Genomic DNA, 23,878 nt, shown 5'->3' with positions numbered 1-23,878 from the left:
TTTTGCTTTGTGGCTACCATGAGGCTTACATAAAACATCTTATAGCCATAAAAGGCAATTTTAAGCAAATAAGAAGTTAATATTAACTACATAAAATAACTACACTTTTACTTTACCCACTCACATATTCTGTTTTTGAGGTCACAATTCACATAGTTTACACTGTATATCCCTTAAAAATTATTGTTGCTATTATTTTTAATACTTGTTTTTTAACCTTCACACTAAAGATATAAGTGATTTACATACCACCATTACAGTGTTATAGTGTTCTGAACTTGACTGTGTACTTAATTTTACCAGTGAGCTTTATTCTTTCATATGTTGCGTTACCATTAATAATTAGCATCCTTTTTGCTCTGTGTGAAGAATTCCCTTTAGCATTTCTTGTAAGACAGATCATGTGGAATGAACTCACTGAGCTTTTGTTAATCTGGAAAAGTTTTCACCATTCTTTTATTTCTGAAGGACAGCTTTGCTTTGCTGGGTATAGTATTTTTGGTTGATAGTGGGTTTTTTTTTTTTTTTCCCTTCAGCACTTTTAATATATTATCCCAATATTTCTTGGCCTGCAGGGTTTCTCCTGAGGTATCCACTGATAGCCTTTAATTTTTTTTATTTTTTATTTTATTTTATTTTACTATTTATTATTATACTTTAAGTTCTAGGGTACGTGTGCATAACGTGCAGGTTTGTTACATATGTATACTTGTGCCATGTTGGTGTGCTGCACCCATCAACTCGTCAGCACCCATCAACTCGTCATTTACATCAGGTATAACTCCCAATGCCATCCCTCCCCCCTCCCCCCTCTCCACAATAGGCCCTGGTGTGTGATGTTCCCCTTCCCAAGTCCAAGTGATCTCATTGTTCAATTCCCACCTATGAGTGAGAACATGCGATGTTTGGTTTTCTGTTCTTGCGATAGTTTGCTGAGAATGATGGTTTCCAGCTGCATCCATGTCCCTACAAAGGACACAAACTCATCCTTTTTTATGTCTGCATAGTATTCCATGGTGTATATGTGCCACATTTTCTCAATCCAGTCTGTCACTGATGGACATTTGGGTTGATTCCAAGTCTTTGCTATTGTGAATAGTGGCACAATGAACATATGTGTGCATGTGTCTTTATAGCAGCATGATTTATAATCCTTTGGGTATATACCCAGTAATGGGATGGCTGGGTTGTATGGTACTTCTAGTTTTAGATCCTTGAGGAATCACCATACTGTTTTCCATAATGGTTGAACTAGTTTACAATCCCATCAACAGTGTAAAAGTGTTCCTGTTTCTTCACATCCTCTCCAGCACCTGTTGTTTCCTGACTTTTTAATGATTGCATTCTAACTGGTGTGAGATGGTATCTCATTGTGGTTTTGATTTGCATTTCTCTGATGGCCAGTGATGACAAGCATTTTTTCATGTGTCTGTTGGCTATATGAATGTCTTCTTTTGAGAAGTGTCTGTTCATATCCCTTCCCACTTTTTGATGGGGTTGTCTGTTTTTTTCTTGTAAATTTGTTTGAGTTCTTTGTAGGTTCTGGATATTAGCCCTTTGTCAGATGAGTAGATTGCAAAAATGTTCTCCCATTCTGTAGGTTGCCTGTTCACTCTGATGGTAGTTTCTTTGGCTGTGCAGAAGCTCTTGAGTTTAATTAGATCCCATTTGTCAATTTTGGCTTTTGTTGCCATTGCTTTTGGTGTTTTAGACATGAAGTCCTTGCCCATGCCTATGTCCTGAATGCTATTACCTAGGTTTTCTTCTAGGGTTTTTATGGTATTAGGTCTAACATTTAAGTCTTTAATCCATCTTGAATTAATTTTCGTATAAGGAGTAAGGAAAGGATCCAGTTTCAGCTTTCTACTTATGGCTAGCCAATTTTCCCAGCACCATTTATTAAATAGGGAATCTTTTCCCCATTTCTTGTTTTCCTCAGGTTTGTCAAAGATCAGATGGCTGTAGATGTATGGTATTATTTCTGAGGACTCTGTTCTGCTCCATTGGTCTATATCTCTGTTTTGGTACCAGTAACGTGCTGTTTTGGTTACTGTAGCCTTGTAGTATAGTTTGAAGTCCGGTAGCATGATGCCTCTAGCTTTGTTCTTTTGACTTAGGATTGTCTTGGCAATGTGGGCTCTTTTTTGGTTCCATATGAACTTTAAAGCAGTTTTTTCCAGTTCTGTGAAGAAACTCATTGGTAGCTTGATGGGGATGGCACTGAATCTATAAATTACCTTGGGCAGTACGGCCATTTTCACGATATTGATTCTTCCTATCCATGAGCATGGTATGTTCTTCCATTTGTTTGTGTCCTCTTTTATTTCACTGAGCAGTGGTTTGTAGTTCTCCTTGAAGAGGTCCTTTACATCCCTTGTAAGTTGGATTTCTAGGTATTTTATTCTCTTTGAAGCAATTGTGAATGGAAGTTCATTCATGATTTGGCTCTCTGTTTGTCTGTTACTGGTGTATAAGAATGCTTGTGATTTTTGCTTACAAAGAGACTTAGACTCCCATATAATAATAATGGGAGACTTCAACACCCCACTGTCAATATTAGACAGATCAATGAGACAGAAAGTTAACAAGGATATCCAGGAATTGAACTCATCTCTGCACCAAGCGGACCTAATAGACATCTACAGAACTCTCCACCCCAAATCAACAGAATATACATTCTTCTCAGCACCACATCACACTTATTCCAAAATTGACCACATAATTGGAAGTGAAGCACTCCTCAGCAAATGTACAAGAACAGAAATTATAACAAACTGTCTCTCAGATCACAGTGCAATCAAACTAGAACTCAGGACTAAGAAACTCAATCAAAATTGCTCAACTACATGGAAACTGAACAACCTGCTCCTGAATGACTATTGGGTACATAACGAAATGAAGGCAGAAATAAAGATGTTCTTTGAAACCAATGAGAACAAAGATACAATATATCAGAATCTCTGGGACACATTTAAAGCAGTGTGTAGAGGGAAATTTATAGCCCTAAATGTCCACAAGAGAAAGCTGGAAAGATCTAAAATTGACACTCTAACATCACAATTAAAAGAACTAGAGAAGCAAGACAAACACATTCAAAAGCTAGCAGAAGGCAAGAAATAACTAAGATCAGAGCAGAACTGAAGGAGATAGAGACACAAAAAACCCTCCAAAAATCAATCAATCTAGGAGCTGGTTTTTTGAAAAGATCAACAAAATTGATAGACTGCTAGCAAGACTAATAAAGAAGAAAACAGAGGAACCAAATAGATGCAATAAAAAATGATAAAGGGGATATCACCACCGACCCCACAGAAATACAAACTACCATCAGAGAATACTATAAACACCTCTATGCAAATAAACTAGAAAATCTAGAAGAAATGGATAATTTCCTGGACACTTACACTCCCCCAAGGCTAAACCAGGAAGAAGTTGAATCCCTGAATAGACCAATAGCAGGCTCTGAAATTGAGGCAATATTAGCCTACCAACCAAAAAAAGTCCAGGACCAGATGGATTCACAGCTGAATTCTACCAGAGGTACAAGGAGGAGCTGGTACCATTCCTTCTGAAACTATTCCAGTCAATAGAAAAAGAGGGAATCCTCCCTAACTCATTTTATGAGGCCAACATCATCCTGATACCAAAGCCTGACAGAGACACAACAAAAAAGAGAATTTTAGACCAATATCCCTGATGAACATCGATGCAAAAATCCTCAGTAAAATACTGGCAAACCGAATCCAGCAGCACATCAAAAAGCTTGTCCACCATGATCAAGTGGGCTTCATCCCTGGGATGCAAGGCTGGTTCAACATACGCAAATCAATAAATGTAATCCAGCATATAAACAGAACCAAAGACAAAAAAAACATGATTATCTCAATAGATGCAGAAAAGGCCTTTGACAAAATTCAACAGCGCTTCATGCTAAAAACTCTCAATAAATTCGGTATTGATGGAACGTATCTCAAAATCATAAGACCTATTTATGACAAACCCACAGCCAATATCATACTGAATGGGCAAAAACTGGAAGCATTCCCTGTTGAAACTGGCACAAGACAAGGATGCCCTCTCTCACCACTCCTATTCAACATAGTGTTGGAAGTTCTGGCTAGGGCAATCAGGCAAGAGAAAGAAATAAACGGTATTCAGTTAGGAAAAGAAGAAGTCAAATTGTCCCTGTTTGCAGATGACATGATTGTATATTTAGAAAACCCCATCATCCCAGCCCAAAATCTCGTTAAGCTGATAAGCAACTTCAGCAAAGTCTCAGGATACAAAACTAACGTGCAAAAATCACGATAGTCTTTTAAGAATTCCTTTATAGATGATTTGCTTCTTTCCTCTTGCTGTTTTCAGTGTCCTCTTTTTATTTTTGATTTTTGACAGTTTGATTTTGTCTTGCAGTCTTATTTGGCTTGAGTCTAATCAGATTCCTGTGACCTTCCTGTACCTGCATATTTCTTTCTCAGATTTAATTTATTTTCTGTGATTATTTCTTTAAATAAACTTACAGATTTCTCTCTTTCTTCTCCTTTAACTCCTATAACTTGAACATTTGCTTTTTTGATACTGTTCCATAAATCCCATAAGCTTTCATCATTCCTTTTCATTCTTTTTTCCTTTTTCTCTTCTTGCTGCATATTTTCAAATAATTGTCTTTGAGTTTGCAGGTTCTTTCTTCTGTTTATCAATTCTGCTGTCAATGCTCTCTATTGCATTTTAGAATTTAATGCATTATATTTTTCAGCTACAGAATTTGGTTACTTTTTCATAATTTCAATCTCTGTTAAATTTCTTGTTTTGGTCATTTATTGTTTTTTGATTTCAATGAATTATTTCTCTGTATTTTATTGAAGTTTGCTATACAGCTATTATTTTGAATTATTTATCAGGCAGTTTATATCTCTATTTCTTTAGTGTCAGTTACTCATGTTTTATTTTCTTCCATTGGTGATGACATGTTTCCCTGATTATTTTTTATCTTTGTGGCCATTTGCTGGTGTCTGCTCATTTAAGAAGTGGAGACTTATTCCAATCTTTGCAAACTGGCTTTGTTTGGGAAATCCTTCACCAATCAGCAAGTCCAGAGATTCTGGGCAGTCCGTCTAGCGTGGTCTGCTGGCGTACTTGCTGCTGGAGTCCTTGGACGAGTGGGCCTTGTGCCTGGGTCAGCAAGTGGGCAGACTTGGTGCCTGGGTCCGTAAGGTTGAGCTTGGATCCTGGATTCCCTGAGGTAGATGTATTGATTGGGTCTGCAGAGGTGAGCCTGGAGCCTAGGTCCAAGGGCAGACCTAAAGCCTATATCCATGGGGGGTGTCTTGAAGCCTGGTTCCATAGTAGCTGATCTGACACTAGGGTGAGCCTTAAACCTGAGTCTGTAGGGGTTGGCTAGGCCCTGGAATGGGTCTGGAGCCTGGGTCCACTAGGATGAGCCCAGCGCCTGTGTCCATGGGGGCTGACCTGGCACTGGGGTAGACCTGTATCCCGAGTTCATGGAGTTTTGGGTCTATGGGGGCTGGCCTAGAACCTGGGTATTGAGGAGTAGCCCTGGAGCCTAGGTCCATGAGGGTCAGCTTAGCACTGAGGTCTACTGGGACAAATCTGGCCCTTACATCTGCTGGAACATGGGACTGTAGGGGCCAGCCTGGAGTATGGGGCCATAGGGATCAGCCTGGCACTAGGCCCACTTGGAACCTGTCTGTGGTATGAGCCTTGTGCCTGAGATGTACTGACCTGGCACTGAGGTGGGCCTAAAGCGTTAGGCTGTGTGGGCTGACATGCCTTTGGACTGATCTTAAACTAGGGCAGGTCTGTAGCTTGCAGCTGCAAGAGCTAGCCTTATCGTCGGCAGGCCTGGAACCTATATCTGCAGGCCAGCCTGAAGGCTGAGTGCTGGCCTGATGATTAGGGTCGTAGGGGTTGGCCTAGTTCTGAGATAGTCATGAAGCCTGGTGCTATGGGGCCCAGCTTGATGCTGGGTTGGGGGGCATCTAGAGCCTGGGACCATTGGGACTGGTCTGACCCTGGAGTAAACCTGAAGACGGACTCTTCAGGGTAGGCCTGGAGCCTGATCTCTGAAGGCTGGCCTGGCACTACAGTGAGCTCAAAGCCTGAGGCATGGGGGCCAGCTAGGTGTTGGGGTCAGAATGGAGCATAGGGATGTTAGGTTGGCATGGAGATTGAGACTAGGGAGCAGACCTGGAGCCTGGGAATGTAGGATCTGGCCTGGTGTCAGGATGGGCCTAGAATCTGGGGCTGTGGGGGCCTTCCCAGTGCTGGGTTTTATCGGTGGGCCCAGTATTGGGGTTTGAGGCAAAGTCTGATGCTTATTTTCCTCATCTTCCCCAAAGTGAAAGGTATTTCTCTGTGGACTGTGCTGCCTGGTATGGAGGTAAGGGTGATGTGGGTAATGTAAAGTTGCCCTTCCTATCCTCTTCAATGTGTCTTTTCTTATTTCTGTGCTACACCGAGGTGCTATAATCTCTCACTTGGTTTTCTTCACTCTTGTGAAGGTATTTTTATGCATGAATAGTTTTTCAAATTGATGTTTCTGTGGAGAGACTAGCACTGGAAAGTTCTTTTCTGCCATCTTGCTGATTAAGACACAATACTTTTCAAATACAAAAATTAATAACCATAAAATGTAAATATACTTGAACACATTAAAAATAATTTAGTCTAATATAAAAATAAAATACTGTTTACATACTAAAGTTTGAGCTTAAAAATAAAATAGAATTATAATTTTTTAATGTGTACTTGGTCCATCAATGATGTCAACACTGAGCTGTGTAAAGCTTTCCAGTGCTGAAACCTCTCTCTGAATCTATGCAGTTAAGAGAATGATAAAGATACTGTTATAAACTGCTCTTAAATATTTTTCTCTAATCCACTGCTGTGGTTTGAATGTGTCCCCCAAAGTTCATGCATTGGAAACTTAATCCTCAGTGCAAGCATGTTGAGAGGTGGGACCTCTAAGAGGTGATTAGGCCATGAGGGCACCAGTCTCATGAATGATGAATGCCATTATTACAGGAATCTGTTCCTTATAAAAGGACAAGTTCAGCCCCACTTTGCTATCTCTCACCCCTGTACCTTCTGCCATGGGATGATGCAGCAAGAAGGCCTTCACCAGATGCCCGTGCCTCACTCTTGGACTTCTCAACCTCCAGAACTGTGAGCCAATACATTTCTGTTCATTATAAATGACCCGGTCTCAGGTATTATGCTGTAGCAGTACAAAATAGACTAAGACACCCATTATCTACAAACAATCCTATCTCTTGGTTAATAACTTTGAGGAGAATTTTTTTCAGGGGGCAAGGTTTCATTTCTTTGTAAGAACAGTTTTTTTAATTTCTAACTGTTATGGTTTGAATGTTTGTGTCCCTCAAGAATTCGTTCTGAAACATAATTCCAATTGTAAAAGTAAAGTAGAGGTTTCTCTTTAAAAACACTTTCCTCCCTGTCTAATTAGGAATAAATAGTAACTTCACTTAGAAGCAAAATTTATTCAAAGACCTGTGCTAACATTCTTAGATATCTGCAAGCCGTAATAAAGAAATCAATGTACTTTGTGTTCTTAGCTCCCACAATTTAGCCTAAATATTTGCCCTGGAATGCTTATACTGGTCCAAGCAAACATTAGGTAACAGCCTGTTCCTCTTCTTTATTTGGAGGTGTTTTTTACCTTTCTCAGCATTCCACAAGTTACTTCCTCCTTCCTTTGTTCTCCACTGCCTTTGCCTCTTTTAGAAAGTTCTAAGTTGCTAGCCAATTGAGACAAATACAGAATGTGAGGTCCTGTTCCAGCCAATGGAAACTGGACACAGCAGTAGGGTGGACGTGTGAGGTTATAAATAACCTCGTCTCCTTTGTTCGGTGTACTCTCATGGCAAAACTGCTGGCGAGTGTACCCTTTCTGCAGAAAGTAAAAAGGGCCTTGCTGAGAAAATTAAATTTATGTTCAAGTGCTATTTCTTTACAGCATCGGGAAACAAGCATTTCTAACACAATGCAACAGTATTAAGAGGTGGAGACTTTAGAAGGTGATTAGGTCATGAGGGCTCCACTCTCATGGATGGGATTAGTGCCCATAAAAAAAGGCTTGAGGGAGTTCTCCCTGTTTAGCCCTTTATTGCCCTTCTGCCCTTTCATCATATGAGCATGCAACAACAGGACTATCTGTGGAGCAGAGAGCAAACTTTCACCAGATAAGAAATCTGCCAGCACCTTGATCTTTGATATCCCAGACTTCAGAACTGTGAAAAGTAAATTTCTATTATTTATAAATTATCTAATCTTAGATATTTTGTTACAGCATCCTAAGTGGGCTAAGACAGTAACAAACTTTTTTTTTTTTTTTTTCTTCAAAGAAAGTATTTCTGGTTTGTCTTTATTTTTCCATCTCATCTTCCATAAATGAAGATTCTAACACAGACACCTTATTCATACCAATAGTGTTCCGTTCATGTCCATTTGTTGTAAACTATTTGTGATAGATAATACTTATTCTTGTATTAGAAGCTTTGCTTTGTTTTCTTTTTTCTTGAGGATTATAAAGGCATATAAGACAGTTTTCTAAACACATTCACCTACATGTGATTCCCAAATTTTAATGAAACATGTCTCTGGTATGTCTCAGAACATAAATGTTTCAGATTTCAGATTTTTTTTAACTTCAAACTAACAGTATCATACCAACAGAAGTACCAGTATTCTAGCACCTTTGAAAACAGCATGGAATATCAGAGTAGTGGAACATTGAAAACTGGTATTGTAAGTCACTCTTCTGTGGGCAATGGGGAGCCAATAAAGATGTTTAAACAAGGAAATTACAAAGATGTATAGACACACACATACTCTGTTAGAGTTGTAGGAGTTGCAGAGTATTAAGCCCACCTCCCTCCGTCCCTCTGTCGAAAGGTCAGCAACTTCAGCATGAGTCACCAACAATGCACATAGGAAGTTGATTAATGAGCAAAGAAGAGATTGGAGAAAGGCATGGAGGACATCTATTATTCTCCCCTCATCATTCATTCACTCTCTTTTTAAAGTAAAAACAGTTATCTGAACCTCTTTTGAAGAATCGCCTGAACCCCCTAGTAGCTCATTTAGTTTGGGTAGGTTTGACTTCCCCTTCAACTTCAGGGATGGTTGGAAATGATTGGTTCAAGAATTAATCATATATCTCAAATCTGGCAAAAAATTCTGAGGCCCAGAATTTCTGCTTGTGTGGGGAAAAGAGCTCTTTATTTCCAGTTAGACTGCTTGAGTCATTGTGTAATGAAGGGGTGAGCTCTGAGTCACCAGATAAAGTTCGAGGACAAAGGCAAAACAGTGGGAGATGGAACTGGAGGCTACAAAAGAAATAAAAAATCAATATTAACTGAGCTTCTATCCAGCTAAGTCTGAGGGCAGTTCTGAAATTTTCAATTGTGTGGGTTAATCAACTCTTTTGTCTTTTTTCCTGTTAAACCAGTTTGAATCAGGTCTTCTGCCACTTGCAACAGAAAGAGTCCTAAGTAACACTAAGGAAAAAACAGGAAGCCATCCATCAGGATTGAGGAAATGGTAGGAAGAAAGAGACTTATTGGAGAGAAGTCACAAAGGAAAGTTTTAATCTCTCATCTTACAGGGGTATTATTCATGCTAAATATCACACAAATTGCTACCTCTTCCCTAATATAAGTTAAGCATTATAATATCTGTAATATCTGTGACTCATAGTGTGGGCCCAGATGCCAGACAAACATGGGTTCAGATTTAGTTTACTCACTTTCTGTCACTTAAGATCTGTGCATTCTTGGGCAAGTTACTTCTCTGTTCTCTAATTTCAATTTCTTCCTTTACAAAATGGTAACAGTAGCTGCAACTTGAGTTACTATAAGGATTAAGTGCCACATTACATAATGCCACATATATGGTTATGGTAAGCACTTAATTCAATTATATTATTGATATTTTTCTTTTTCCAAGCTTATTGGAGATATCACTGGGGGAAATAATTTGTTAGATGTGAAACTACCAATTTTCCCTGCTTCACCATCTATCTTTACCTCTTCCTCTTCCATTTTAATACAAGTGATGACCCTTAATGAAAGATGCAACCCTTCTCCCCTGTCCAAGGGTGACCCTTCCTCTTTTCTTCTTTATCACACATTCTCTCAACTCCTTAGGAATTTTTCTCTACCAATTATTTCTTTTTGTCTTCTTGTTTTCCTTCCACTGGGAATGGTCCTCATTGTCTTAGTTAATTTTGTGTTGCTATAAGGGAATATCTGAAGCTGGATAATTTATAAAGAAACAAGTTTTATTTGGCTTATAATTCTGGATGGCTGGAAAATTCAAGGTTGGGCATATGCATTAGGTGCTTCCACTCATGGTGGAAGATGAAGGGGAGACAGTGAGTGCAGAGATAACGTGATGAGAAATGAAGCAAGGAGGTGGGGAGGTGCCACATTCTTTTTAACAACCAGCTTTTGTAGAGTGAGAATTTATTCACTTCTGAGGGAGGACAACCGTCTATTACTGATGAGGGATCTACTGTCATGACCCAACACTTCCCATTAGGCCTCACTTCTAACACTGGATCAGATTTCAACATGAGGTTTAGAGGAGACAAACATCCAAACTAGCACCCATTTTACAAAAAACACCTCCATACTAAAACTATCCCCTCTTTGACTCTCTATCCATAGTTTTCAATGTGTGATCTGAAGAGCTTCTGTATCAGAATCACCTGGATGCTTGTTTAAAATGCAGAGTTCCAGGCTCCACTCAGCTGTAGTAAGACATATTGGTGCTCCTGTACCTACATTCTAACAAATAAGCCAAGTGATTATGATGTACCATCAAGTTGGAGACAACTGTTCTCTGGGTTCTCCATGGTACCTGGCAATCCTCTGGCTACCTAGCTGCGACCCTCTCTCGTGTATACTGTGGGTATTTTACTTTCTCACATTCCTCAAATTGTCAAGAGCATGAATCACCACCCCTCTAACTCATACTCTGATTTTGCAGGAAAAAAAATCAAAGAAAAAAGCCCCATGAATCTCCATACCATGATTGTATTTCACCCATGCCTATTCTTTCTTATTTCCCTCCTGTAAACATGGAAAATACATACTTTGCTTTCTGAAGCTAATTATGCCACTTAAGCTCATTTCTCATTTTCTCCTGCCCTAAGCACTTCATCGAATCTCTTATCCTGTCTTTCCTTATCTGCAAACTTATTTCTATCAACATTTAAACATATATAAAGCTTCTCTCATTTTCAAAAGACAATTCTCCCTTAATTTCATGAACCAAACACCTCCAGCTACTGCATTTTTTCATTCCCTCTTCTCAGCTAAACTTCTTAAAGATGTCTACACTTACTTCCCACTTGCATTCAATTTCTGCCCCACTATTGGATTAGGACCCCACTATTTCACTGAGACTGCTCTCACTTAATTAACAGAAGATTAATTTGTTGTTAAATCCACTGGACACTGGACCTTACATTACTTGGCTTCTCGGTTCCATTTGACACTATTGTCCATTCTTTTTTAAAAAACCTTTTTTCTCTTGGCTTCCTTGATACCTAAGTACCTTATAATCTACATATTTAAAATTAACTTGGTAATTTCTGCTTAACCTCCTTCCCAGGTGAATGGCATCATCTGCAAGTTGTCCAAGCCAGAAACGTAGAGTAGTCATCCTTGACTCCTTCTTCCTTTTCACTTGTTAACTACCTCTTACATGTTTCATAGCTGGATTGCTGCAACAGCCTCCTAACTGCCCTTTCTCCAGTTTTGCTCCCATCCAATCCAGAGTAATACTCTGGAGGGAAAGATCACAGTTATACTGGCCACTAGATTCTAAATATTTGCTATAGGTAAGTTTGAAATTAGGCACCAAGCTTCCTGACAACCAAGGCAAAATTGAAGGGAAAGTAATCTTCATACTTCTTAATGATTGTTCTAATTCTAACACTCTAAACCAAATTTCTCAGGAGGAGATTTATAAAGGAAGCAATAAATGATGTAATGAACAATGGCTCAACAACATTCCTATGATATATCCTATAATTTCATTTGGCAAGTATTTATGGAGTACTTACTACAAGCCAGGCACCATGCTCACCACTGGGGATAAAACAGTGAATGTAGCTGTTTCTTATCTAATCTCATTATTAAAACCAAGTTTTTGCATAATATTAAATGCAATCCTCTGAAGACAATTTGGCTGGGAAAGGGCTTATTTCCCAAGCCATCCCTGCCTGGTAGTTTAAAACCAGGGTCAAAATAACAGCTACTCAGTGTTCCCCTGCTTCCTGCAACCACCCTAACACTGCCACCCACATGGTCCTGCCCTGGGTCAGGACTTCCAGTCTCTCTCTTTCTCTCTCTCTTTTTTTTTTTTTTTTTGAGATGGAATCTCACTCTGCCGCCCAGACTGAAGTGCAGTGGCACAATCTCAGCTCACTGCAACCTCTGTCCCCCGTGTTCAAGCGATTCTCCTGCCTCAGCCTCTCGAGTAGCTGGGATTACAGATGTGTGCCACCACACCTGGCTAATTTTTGTATTTTTGGTAGAGACAGCATTTCACCATGTTGCCCAGGCTGGTTTCAATCTCCTGACCTGAGGTGATCTGCCTGCCTCAGCCTCCCAAAGTGCTGGGATTACAGGCGGGAACCACCGTACCCGGCCCAGCCTCTTTTAAATTGCAGCTCACTGACACTACTATCACACACAAAATATGTCTGGACTCCCCATGGTTTGTCTCACATGTGTTGACAAACAGTACTTTTAACAACCACATGAAATCTGCTATTTTCCACCCTCACTTACTCTGGTTTCTTTTGGAGATCTGCTGCTAAGTTGTTCCCCACACCTCCCCACACTGCCCCTCCAACACAACACATGAGCCCGGACAGGACCATTGCTGTATTAGTCCGTTTTCACACTGCTATAAAGATACTACAATTTATAAACAAAGGAGTAAACTTACTCACAGTTCCGCATGGCTGGGGAGCGGGGAGGCCTCAAGAAACTTACAGTCATGGCAGAAGGGGAAGCAGGCACCTTTTTCACAAGTTGGCAGACTAGAGAGGAGAAAGAAGGAGGAATTTCCCAACACTTATAAAACTATCAGATCTCCTGTGTGGAGAGAGAGATCCTTCTTTCTCTTCTTATAAAGCCATCAATCCTACCGGATTAGGACCTCACATTTATATCTTCACTTAATGAAAATTGTTACTGGAAAGGGGTCCTGATCCAGACTCCAAGAGAGAGTTCCTGGATCTCGAGCAAGAAAGAATTTAGGGTGAGTCCATAAAGTGAAAGCAAGCGTATTAGAGAAAAAGAGAAACAAAAGAATGGCTACTCCACAGACAGAGCAGGGGCATGGGCTGCTCGACTGAATATATGTATGGTTGTTTCTTAATTATATGCCAAACAAGGGGTGGATCATTCATGAATTTTCTGGGAAAGGAGTAGGATTTCCTGGAACTGAGGGTTCTCCCCACTTTAGACCATATAGGGTAACTGCTGGCCACAGCATTCGTAAATTGTCATGGTGCTGATGGGAGTCTTTTAGCACGCTAATGCATTATAATTAATGTATAACGAGCAGTGAGTTTGACCAGAGGTCACTTCCATCAACATTTTGCATTTGGTGGGTGTTGGCCAGCTTCTTTACCACATCCTGTTTTATCAGGAGGGTCTTTTTGACCGGTTTCTCGTGATACCAGTCCTGCTGACCTCCCATCTCATCCTGTGACTGAGAATGCCTAACCTCCTGGGAATGCAGCCCAGTAGGTCTCAGCCTCATTTTACCCAGCCCCGATTCAAGATGGAGTCACTATGGTTCAGATGCCTCTGACAAAATCACCTCTGTCCAAATATAGTCACTTAGTGGGTACGAATTTGGCGGGGGACACAACTGAGTCCATAGCAAACAGTATGCGATTTTGAATCACATCAGCACACACAATAAGACTCTGAAAAGTGAGTCTGTTGGCTTGGCTGGAGAGAAAACTGTGACAATGTGTAGTGTTCCAAAATGACCCTTCCTGCATCAGGGAGCACTCAGAACCTTCCAGCTTGGTGAACAGAATTTGCTCTCAGGCCAGGAGCCATGCTCTGTAAGTATGTTGTCTTTACATCTGGCCCAGTTTGATCCAAAGATAGGATTTAGAATGATTAAAGAAATAGATGGCATACACCAACTCTCCTCACAAATGTGTCTCCTCTCAATTTGGCCTTCACCTTCAGATAGACACATAATGGATCCCAGATTGTGTCCTGTTGCAAAGATCCGGGAACAGAGGCTTGGGATACCTGTATATGAACAGAAACCAGACTAGCAGGTGGTAAGCCTGGCATTGTCCTGTGTTCTTAGGCTCTTTTTTTTTTTCTTTTTCTTTCTTTTGAGATGGAGTCTCCCTCTGTCGCCCAGGCTGGAGTTCAGTGGCTTGATCTCAGCTCACTCAAGCTCCGCCTCCCGGGTTCACGCCATTCTCCTGCCTCAGCCTCCCGAGTAGCTGGGACTACAGGCCCCCACTACCATGCCCGGCTAGTTTTTTGTGGGGTTTTTTGTGAGGTTTTTTTTTGTTCTTTTTTTGTTTTTTTTTGTTTTTTTGTTTTTTTGGTAGAGACTGGGTTTCACCGTGTTAGTCAGGATGGTCTTGACCTCCTGACCTCATGATCCGCCCGCCTCGGCCTCCCAAAGTGCTGGGATTACAGGCGTGAGCCACCGTGCCAACTTAATCACTGGGACACCCACAGGCAAGGCCTGGCTTTTTCCACAAGAAATATTCTGGATGGAAGTAAACACATCAGTGAGCTTAAAGTTCTACATGATCACAATGACTTAAGCTTGAGAGTTTTTTTTTTTTTTTTTTTTTTTTAATGAGACGGAGTCTGGCTCTGTCGCCCAGGCTGGAGTGCAGTGGCCGGATCTCAGCTCACTGCAAGCTCCGCCTCCCGGGTTTACGCCATTGTCCTGCCTCAGCCTCCCAAGTAGCTGGGACTACAGGCGCCCGCCACCTCGCCCAGCTAGTTTTTTGTATTTTTTTAGTAGAGACGGGGTTTCACCGTGTTAGCCAGGAAGGACTTGATCCCCTTGACCTCGTGATCCGCCCGTCTCGGCCTTCCAAAGTGCTGGGATTACAGGCTTGAGCCACCGCGCCCGGCCGAGAATTTTTTAAAAAGAGAGAAGGGAGTAGTAAATGACTAAATATAAAGCACCTAGTGCTGTATTTCGCAAACGGTAATCACTCAGCAGGTGTCTCAGCTCCTCCCTTCAGCAACCAGGCTTCCAGGACCGGAAGGAAGTCTTCTGCATTCAAAACTAGACTCAAACTACTCCCCTCCACCACCCAATTCTACTCCTGTGCTCGCGCTCCTCCTGCCTGGCAAATTCCATGGCCCGACAGATTCACTTCCATTCCACGGCCGGACCAGGAACGTCAGTGGGCCACCCATGCCTGGAAAACGACTGGCTGGGCCAGAGGGGCGAGGACCGCTGCAGAGCGGGGATGGTACCAGCCACTTCTTGGCAGCCGCGGTACGCGCAGCCTTGTGGGAGCTGTAGTTCCCACAACTCCGAGTCTCCAGGCGAGGCGTCACTGCAGGACTCGTTTTCCCGTGCTCCTGTGCGCGGGTCCACTTGGGACGGGTCCCTGGGTAGGTGAGGTGGGTAGGAGCTTGCTTATAGAAAAGTGGAATCGAGTCGTCCTTGTTAGTGGAGCCGCTGCCGCCAGGGAACTCAGAGCCGGTTCCTGTTCCTTCAAGAGTGCTGGAGGCCAAACTTGAAATACAAGTTTAAGTTTCCCCATAGGGCAAAAGATAAGGATCCGAACTCCCCCGGCCCGGTGTGCAGCAGGAGCGACCAACCCCGACCCGGGTTAAAAGTCCCAGGGACTCTTCGCTGCCGCCACCTCCTGTTCTCTCCCCACGTTCCCACTCGGGGTCTCCCTCAAGGCCGGGAGGCACAGCGGTCCCTGCTTGTTGAGGGGCTGGATGTACGCACCCGCAGGTTCCCGCGGACTTGGGGGCGCCCGCTGAGCCCCGGCGCCCGCAGAGGGCTTGTGTTTGCCTCCTGCAGCCTCAACCCGGAGGGCAGCGAGGGCCTACCACCATGATCACTGGTGGCTTCAGCATGCGCTTGTGGACCCCGGTGGGCGTCCTGACCTCGCTGGCGTACTGTCTGCACCAGCGGCGGGTGGCCCTGGCCGAGCTGCAGGGGGCCGATGACCAGCGTCCAGTCGACCGCAGCCTGCTGAAGTTGAAAATGGTGCAGGTCGTGTTTCGACACGGGGCGCGGAGTCCTCTCAAGCCGCTCCCGCTGGAGGAGCAGGTGAGAGGTCGGCCCGGGCCGGGGCTGGTGGGGCGAGGACCGTGTGCCAGGCCAGGCGTCTCGCCGGAACACACATCTTCAGAGCTTTACTCACGCGGAGCGGGGCTCGGGTTGGGTCCAGAAGAGGGGAAAACAGCAGTAGCCAGTTCCTCCCTAGGCTCTTGAGCAAAGGACCTGCTGGGGGTAGGACAGCCCCGGAACTTCCCGTTTTGCCCTGATGGCGCAGTAAGCGCTTCTTAAGACGCATGGGAGTCGCCTGGGGATCCTGCTACGTTGCAGATTCTGATTCAGCAAGTGTGGAGTAGTGCCCCAGGTCAGCATTTCTATTAAGTGTCTGGGTGAACATGAGTACAAGGGTGCAGTGCACTTCTGTGTGACAATTTTGAAGGTGGTTTGTCAGCTGAAGGGACTTTAGTGACAGGAACCACTCTTAACTGAGATCACAGTGGATAAGGTCGTTGCCTTTGGAAACAAACTTTATAACAGTTTTTTCTCAGGGTTTGCTGGAGGCCATTTGAGATCTGAAGTTTTGTTTTTTTTTTTTTGTAACAAGTGTTGTATTCTAGGGTTCTCTTTTTCTGTTTAAGGTTACTAAACCTATAGTGGAAGGGATTTGAGGTCGGAAAAAATTAAAAATGGGCTAGTCTGTGGCTGTTATGTCTTAAAAATCTGCCTGGTTTTGTCAGGATAATTATAACTAAAGCACGAATAGTTTTTAAAAAATTATTATCTTTCCTGGATGTGACTTTTCACGGCAGAAAGGCCTAGTGAAGAGGAATAGGCAACCTGAAATCCCCAAACACCCAGGTATTACACATGTGGAGTGATGTATCGTTGGTCTTCCAGGTTGGTGTTGGAGGAGGTCCAACAGATTGTCCAAAATTGATGTTAGGTATACTCTTCATAATCATAGTTGCTTTCTAGAAACCTTCAGGATTGTGTCTTTACGTTGTACAACTGGAAACCCATTTTTCAAAATTGGCCGCACATGAAATTAAACTTCTAAAGCATTTTCCACATAAATAAATACATTTGGAAGGCACTTAATTCATTACCAGATTTCTGGTTAGCCTTACTCTGGCTGTATCACATGCTCTCTGGTACTGGGATTGCTTCTTTCATTTTGATTCTTTGATTTTTTTTTTTCAGTCTTTTACTCTGCCTTTCTATATTAGATCACTAAATTTTCCTTAAGATTTTGTATACAGCCCATCTCTGATGCTCCCCTTCCCCCAGTTCTTCTCTATTCTTGGTACAGAAGGACTGGGGAATCATATGTAGGAATATATATTATATTTACCTAGAAGACAAAAAGTTATCGGTGGTAACAGAGAATAAAACTTTGAATGTGCAGGCCTAGACCTAGTATGTACCATATATATACACCCTGAAGGCCCTAGGAAAAGATTTAGATTCTTTTAGGGCTTTATCCCTGAGGGAGAGTGGGTGTGTGATGGGTATCTTCTGCCTTTATGGTTGAAGGGTCCATTGTAGCTTAGGATACCAGCTTCATTCATCTTCAATCTGTGTAGCCACAAAATAGCATCTGAATCCATGGCCTGACTTTGCAATTAGAGAAGGCATATTACCTCTCCTCTCTGCTCATATTCTCCAGACTTTAGGCAGATGCTTTCAACACCTTTGGTTATCTAGTATAAAGTCATGTGCATAAAAATCAGGGGTGAACCAACTCTCTTTCAGTTTAGGCTATGAGCAAATATTAACCTCTTAAAACTTGTTTCTGGATAGTCTCTGTCAGGTGTTCATTTCAAGATCCAATTTGATAGAGATTGTTATTGGAATTTTTTATTTTTTTTTTATTTTTTTCTGAGACAGAATCTTACTCTGTTGCAAGGCTGGAGTGCAGTGGTGCGATCTCGGCTCACTGTAATCTCCGCCTCCTGGGTTCAAGCAATTCTCTTGCCTCAGCCTCCGGAGTAGCTGGGACTACAGGCACGCACCACCACACCTGGCTAATTTTTGTATTCTTAGTAGAGACGAGATTTCACCATGTTGGCCAGGATGGTCTTGATATCTTGATCTCATGATATGCCCGCTTTAAGCCTCCCAAAGTGCTGGAATTACAGGTGTGAGCCAGCGCCCAGCCATTATTGGGATTTTTTAATCTTCTTGGTTCTGCTATTAATTATAGTCAGAAGGGACTGCCTGGCAAAACTTTTTTGTCTTTAGTACATGTTTCCTGATTTCTGACTGGTTTATAGATTAATGTATGTGACAAGTCACTTCATTCAGTCATCTCACAAATTCTCAGAAAGTAGCATGATTTAAAATTAGATGTTTTGGCTGGGTGTGGTAGCCCATGCCTGTAATCCCAGCACTTTGGGTGCAGTCCCAGCTACTCAAGAGGCTGAGGCAGGAGAATGGTGTGAACCCGGGAGGCAGAGCTTACAGTGAGTCGTGATCGCGCCACTGCAGTCCAGCCTGGGCAACAGAAGAAGACTCTGTCTGCAAAAAAAAAACCACTAGATGTTTTGGCTGGGTGCGGTGGCTCACGCCTGTAATCCCAGCGCTTTGGGAGGCTGAGGCAGGTGGATCACAAGGTCAGGAGTTCAAGATCAGCCTGGCCAAGATGGCGAAACCTCCTCTCTACTAAAAATACAAAAATTAGCCTGGTGTGGTGGCGGGCGCCTGTAATCCCAGCTACTCAGGAGGCTGAGGCAGGAGAATTGCTTGAACCCAGGAGGCGGAGGTTGCAGTGAGCCGAGATCGTGCCACTGCACTCTAGCCTGGGTGATAGAGCAAGACTCCATCTCAAAAACAAAAAACTAGATGTTTTATTGTTTTCTTATGGCTTGAATGGCTGTTGGTTTAACCTGTTTTGCTAAAAGATTGTGCTTTGGACATAAAAATATAGAACTTGATTGGCCTTTTTTTTTTTTTTTTTTTTTTCCTAATCATTAGAGTAGATCCAAATGCACTATCAAAAGAAAAGATTTGGCACTGCTTCCAGGCTTCCCTCAACTCCCCTGGGTGTCAAGATGGCCTCCACCCAGGGAGGTTCCTCAGTTTTTATAAAATAAAGTCTAACCTACTACCCCAGCTTCACTGTTGATTAAGACATTTGGGTCCTTATTTATTTGACAATATAGATGAGCTGGGAAGCATGTCAGTATCTTTTGTTGCTTAGTACCTTTCCAAAGCTCAGCTAAAAGAAGTGGTATTCAAGAAGCATTACATGAGGGATGTGCTAGTCAGTCCACCCATTCTTCGGGATCAATAGTTCTTAACCGTGGTGGAACATTGAAGTCAACTGGGAAACTTTAAAAAATACACATGCCAGGGTCTCCTTCTGAAGAATTCTAATTTAATTGGTCCAGGGTATCCAGATAATGTAAAAGACTCTCTGGTGAAGCTTGAGAATTATCTAGACTGAAGAGCATTAAAAAAGTGGAGGCCTCCCTTTTTGGGGGGATAATCCAAATGTGATTATCCCAGGGTGGGACTCAGGCATCAGTAACTTTTAAAAAATGTCCTGGTAATACCAGTGTACAGACAAGGTTTAATATGATTGCTTTATTTTAAAATCTACACCTGGAAGGTTTTTCTTTACTTTTATGTAGATTTCTTCTTTTATTTGGAATGTAGTATTTCAATCCCAGTACCAAATTGCCTTCGCTGAAATGTGCTTTGGTAAGACGCTATCATTCTGTGTTGAGAGAACTAGGAGAAACAGTCCCACAGAACTCATTGCTGTGACTGCTGAAAAGATGTTCATTATATTACTCTATCCTCTTTATGAGGACCTTTGGGAAGAATTTGTCTGTTAGCATTAGAAATGGTGTGCTTCTCCTGCACAATTGGCTTGCCTTTTTCTTTAGTCTAGCTGATCAAGTTTCTTTCTTTATGTAAAAGTCCAGTAGCTGGGTGCCAAGTCTGTTGCCCACCTATAGTAAGTAAACAGATCTTCTTCTTGTACGTATTTTAGTAACCATGTTACTGCATCCATTTCTTTGTCCCTACATTTGTTTGCTTTTGTCTTTCTTGCCTACTTGGGATTGGTTGTCTTACTATATTTTAATTTTTGCTCTATCTACTTTATTACCCCTTGAAGTTGGGTATACATAAAATAAGTAAAGTTATCAAGTTAGTCTTTGCCACTAACTGGGAAGCTTAAGAGCAGGAATGAGAATGAGAGTGTGTATGTGGAGTGGACACTATTATATGAAACTGATGTATCATCCGTTCTTGAAAATCTGAAAACTTGTACTCTAGATTTGACGTTACCTGGACTCCAGTCTCCTAGGAGACACCAAGGGTCCTCTCCTGGTGAATGTGCCTAACAGGAGATTTCTTAGTGAGGCTGAATGGCCCTGTGGAGCTTTGTGTCACGCCCTGTGGTGGACACTGTAACTACAAGAATGGATAATTCAGTCTTGCCTTTAAAGGAGTTTTCAATGTGATAAAGGAGAGAGACAACAGACAGCAATTAAGGGAATATGTTGGGAGCACTGGGAACACAAAGGAGGTGTCTCCAAATACCCATAACTGAAATCAGCTTTCCACCTGTTTTTCTGTCTCGGTCTTAGTTTTAGTCAAGGAATACCTCCATTACTAGGCTCAAAAATCAAAGTAGTCGTTTTTGTTGTTGTTCCTCCGTGTTTACCTACCAACACAGTCCCCAAATAAAGCTTTTATTTACTCACTTGCCAAGTCTAACTCACATGTCTTACATCTATCTCCTCTATTCCTACTGGCTTAGATGAGGCCTTAGGCTCTCACGTGGGCTATTGCTAACATCTCAAAATAGGCTTTGCTGCATCTAGTCTTCCCATTCCAATTGTGATATATGCTGCCAGGTTTCAGATTTATTCTGTGGAGCCCCTGGGCTAAGGTGATGTTGAGCAGCTGGGACTGTAGGATCCTACTCCTACTTCAACTAGAGAAATTCCAGTTTTTGCCTTTATGTGTACAAATCTAAGTTTAACTTTACTTGGTGTTTTCTGACTTAAAAATTGGAAAACCATTCCCTGGTTGAGGCAAACCAAACCAGTTCTTTGCCATACACATTCTTCACCATCTCCGCTTTGCTCAAGCTTTCTAGTTATTTTTGGAATTCTGAATGCCTCCCTTTTTAAGTACAGGTATTTGCTTGTCTAAATACTATTCATTTAAAATGCTATTCCCTCAATGAAACTTCTCCTGAATCCCCAGCCAGAAAAGAAGGTCTGTCTTGCCTTTGAACTGCTATGCCTTCGTATGGTTTCTTGCAGCACATGTCAGCTTCTATTATGGTATTGCTGCCATTTACATTCACAGCTGGCCTTTTTTCTTTACTAACTTGAAAACCCAGGAAAGGCAGGGTCAAGTTTTCTCAAGATGGGTATCTTCTACAAGAGCTGGCAAATTGTTAGAGCTATTAATTGTACCTACTGTGTGTGAGGCCCTTTGCTGGGAAACAGAGGTCAGTAGATGACCTGGTCTCTGTTCTTAGGAAGCCAAGTCTACTGAACAGGACAGACCAATAAAGAAGCTCGTTTAATACACTTTGGTAAAGGCTACTAAAGAGAGCCACTGAAGCAACTGTGAAAGCATAAGGCCATGACCAAGGTTTCTGGGAACATTTAAGTTGAGTCTTATGGAGTGAACAAAAGTCTTTCTAGATGAATGAGGAAAGAAAATTCCAGGCATAAGAAACATGATACTGAAAGGCCATGAAATATGAGAAAGGAAACAAAGTTGTGTGACTAGAGAGTAGGTGTGTAGAATAGGGAAGAATTGGTAAGGGGGCTGCTAGAGAGGAGGTGGGGCCACTTGAGCCATGAACCCTTGAAGGGTTTTTTATCCAGAGGGCTTAGAGTGTCAGAAAGAGGGAGCAGTGATTAACTGTGAAAGGAGGAGGAAGACCTCCCTATGAACATCTGGTCCTCTGATGTGTCAGAAGGAGGTTCAGGTGTTGGAGACCAGGTGCCAGTGGGACTGACACGTGCCTTTGGGAAGAATGGAGGGCTCCCTCTATGCAAAGAGAATCTGAGGCTCCCAGTACCATTATCCTGGGATAGTTCTGGGAGGGATGAAGATAAATATGATGATATGTGACATAGTAGGTTTCTAAATGTTAGTTTTAAAACTAAACAAAGTAGTAGGAAATTGAGTTAAATTTTTTTTGTTATAAATGTTATAGGAATTCATATTTAGAAGATAACCATTGAAAGCTGGAGTAGTCAGTGATGGGGAAGTAAAAGTTGAGCTATCCTTGAACATTGAAAACAAGGTGATGGACAGATAGGAACAGGAGTCCCTCCAAGCAAGAGAAGCAAGCTGGAAGGCATCTTTGCAGAAGCAGTGGGCAACTTTTGGGTTGGAGGGGAGGAGGGAAGCAGTGAAGCTGAGTACAGGGGCTGGGCAAAGGGGTAGAAGTCCTTTTTTTAAATTTATTTTTTTAAGAGATGAGGTCTTGCTATGTTGCCTAGGCTGATCTTGAACTCCTGGTCTCAAGTGATCCTCCCACCTCAGCCTCCCAAAGCGCTAGGATTACAGGTATGAGCCACTGCACCCAGCCATGATGTAGAAGTCCTTGAAGGACAGATGTTTACCTCTGAGACATTAGGAAAAAGCTACTGATATGATGAAAGTGGCTTAGCAAGATTAATTAGGTGATTTTGAAATATACAATGCATTATTATTTATTGTAGTCACCATCCTGTACAATAGATCACTAAAGCTTATTCCTGTCTAACTGAAATTTTATACCCATTGATAAAAATCTCTCCTTTCCCCATTCACTGCACGCCCCCCCAACCTCTGATAACCACCATTCTGCTCTCTAATTCTGTGAGTTTGACTGTTTTAGATTCTACACATACAAGCATATTGTGAATATATTGCAGATTCAGGTCTAGACCACCATAATAAAGCAAATATCGCAATAAAGTGAGTCCCACAATTTTTTTTTTGTTTCCCAGTGCATATAAAAGTTATGTTTACACTGTTCTATATCCTGTTATGCAATAGCATGTCTAAAAATGTACATACCTTAATTAAAAAATGCTTTATTGTTAAAAAGTGCTAGTGATCACCTGAGCCTTCAGTGAGTCATGATCTTTTTGCCAATGGAAGGTCTTGCCTTGAGTTGATGGCTGCTGACTGATCAGGGTAGTAGTTGCTAAAGGTTGGGGTGGCTGTGGCAATTTTTAAAAATAAGGCAACAGTGAAGTTTGCCTCATTGATAGACTCTTCCTTTCATGAAAGATTTCTCGGCCGGGCGCGGTGGCTCAAGCCTGTAATCCCAGCACTTTGGGAGGCCGAGACGGGCGGATCACGAGGTCAGGAGATCGAGACCATCCTGGCTAACACGGCGAAACCCCGTCTCTACTAAAAAATACAAAAAAAACTAGCCGGGCGAGGTGGCGGGCGCCTGTAGTCCCAGCTACTCGGGAGGCTGAGGCAGGAGAATGGCGTAAACCCGGGAGGCGGAGCTTGCAGTGAGCTGAGATCTGGCCACTGCACTCCAGCCTGGGCGACACAGCGAGACTCCGTCTCCAAAAAAAAAAAAAAAAAAAAAAAA

At 42.2% G+C, this 23,878-nt stretch overlaps 1 protein-coding gene and 1 long non-coding RNA gene across 3 annotated transcripts in view; one reads left to right on the top strand and one right to left on the bottom strand.

Annotated features, from left to right (window-relative positions):
• The window catches only part of LOC116270832, a 52,384-nt gene that overhangs the window by 16,161 nt on the left and 12,345 nt on the right, over window positions 1-23,878 (bottom strand). The gene's annotated exons all lie outside the window — the stretch shown is intronic.
• The window catches only part of ACP6 (acid phosphatase 6, lysophosphatidic), a 29,393-nt gene continuing 20,845 nt past the window's right edge, over window positions 15,331-23,878 (top strand). For both annotated transcript variants that reach the window (XM_003892542.5, XM_021923031.2), the window contains exon 1: window positions 15,331-16,353. In XM_003892542.5, the coding sequence (XP_003892591.2) occupies window positions 16,135-16,353 (219 nt within the window). In that variant the 5' untranslated portion in view covers window positions 15,331-16,134. The remainder of the gene's footprint in view (window positions 16,354-23,878) is intronic.

Source organism: Papio anubis, chromosome 1 (genome assembly GCF_008728515.1).
Source record: "Papio anubis isolate 15944 chromosome 1, Panubis1.0, whole genome shotgun sequence".
NCBI classification, from domain to species: Eukaryota; Metazoa; Chordata; class Mammalia; order Primates; family Cercopithecidae; genus Papio; species Papio anubis.
This window is presented reverse-complemented; position numbering and strand designations above follow the sequence as displayed.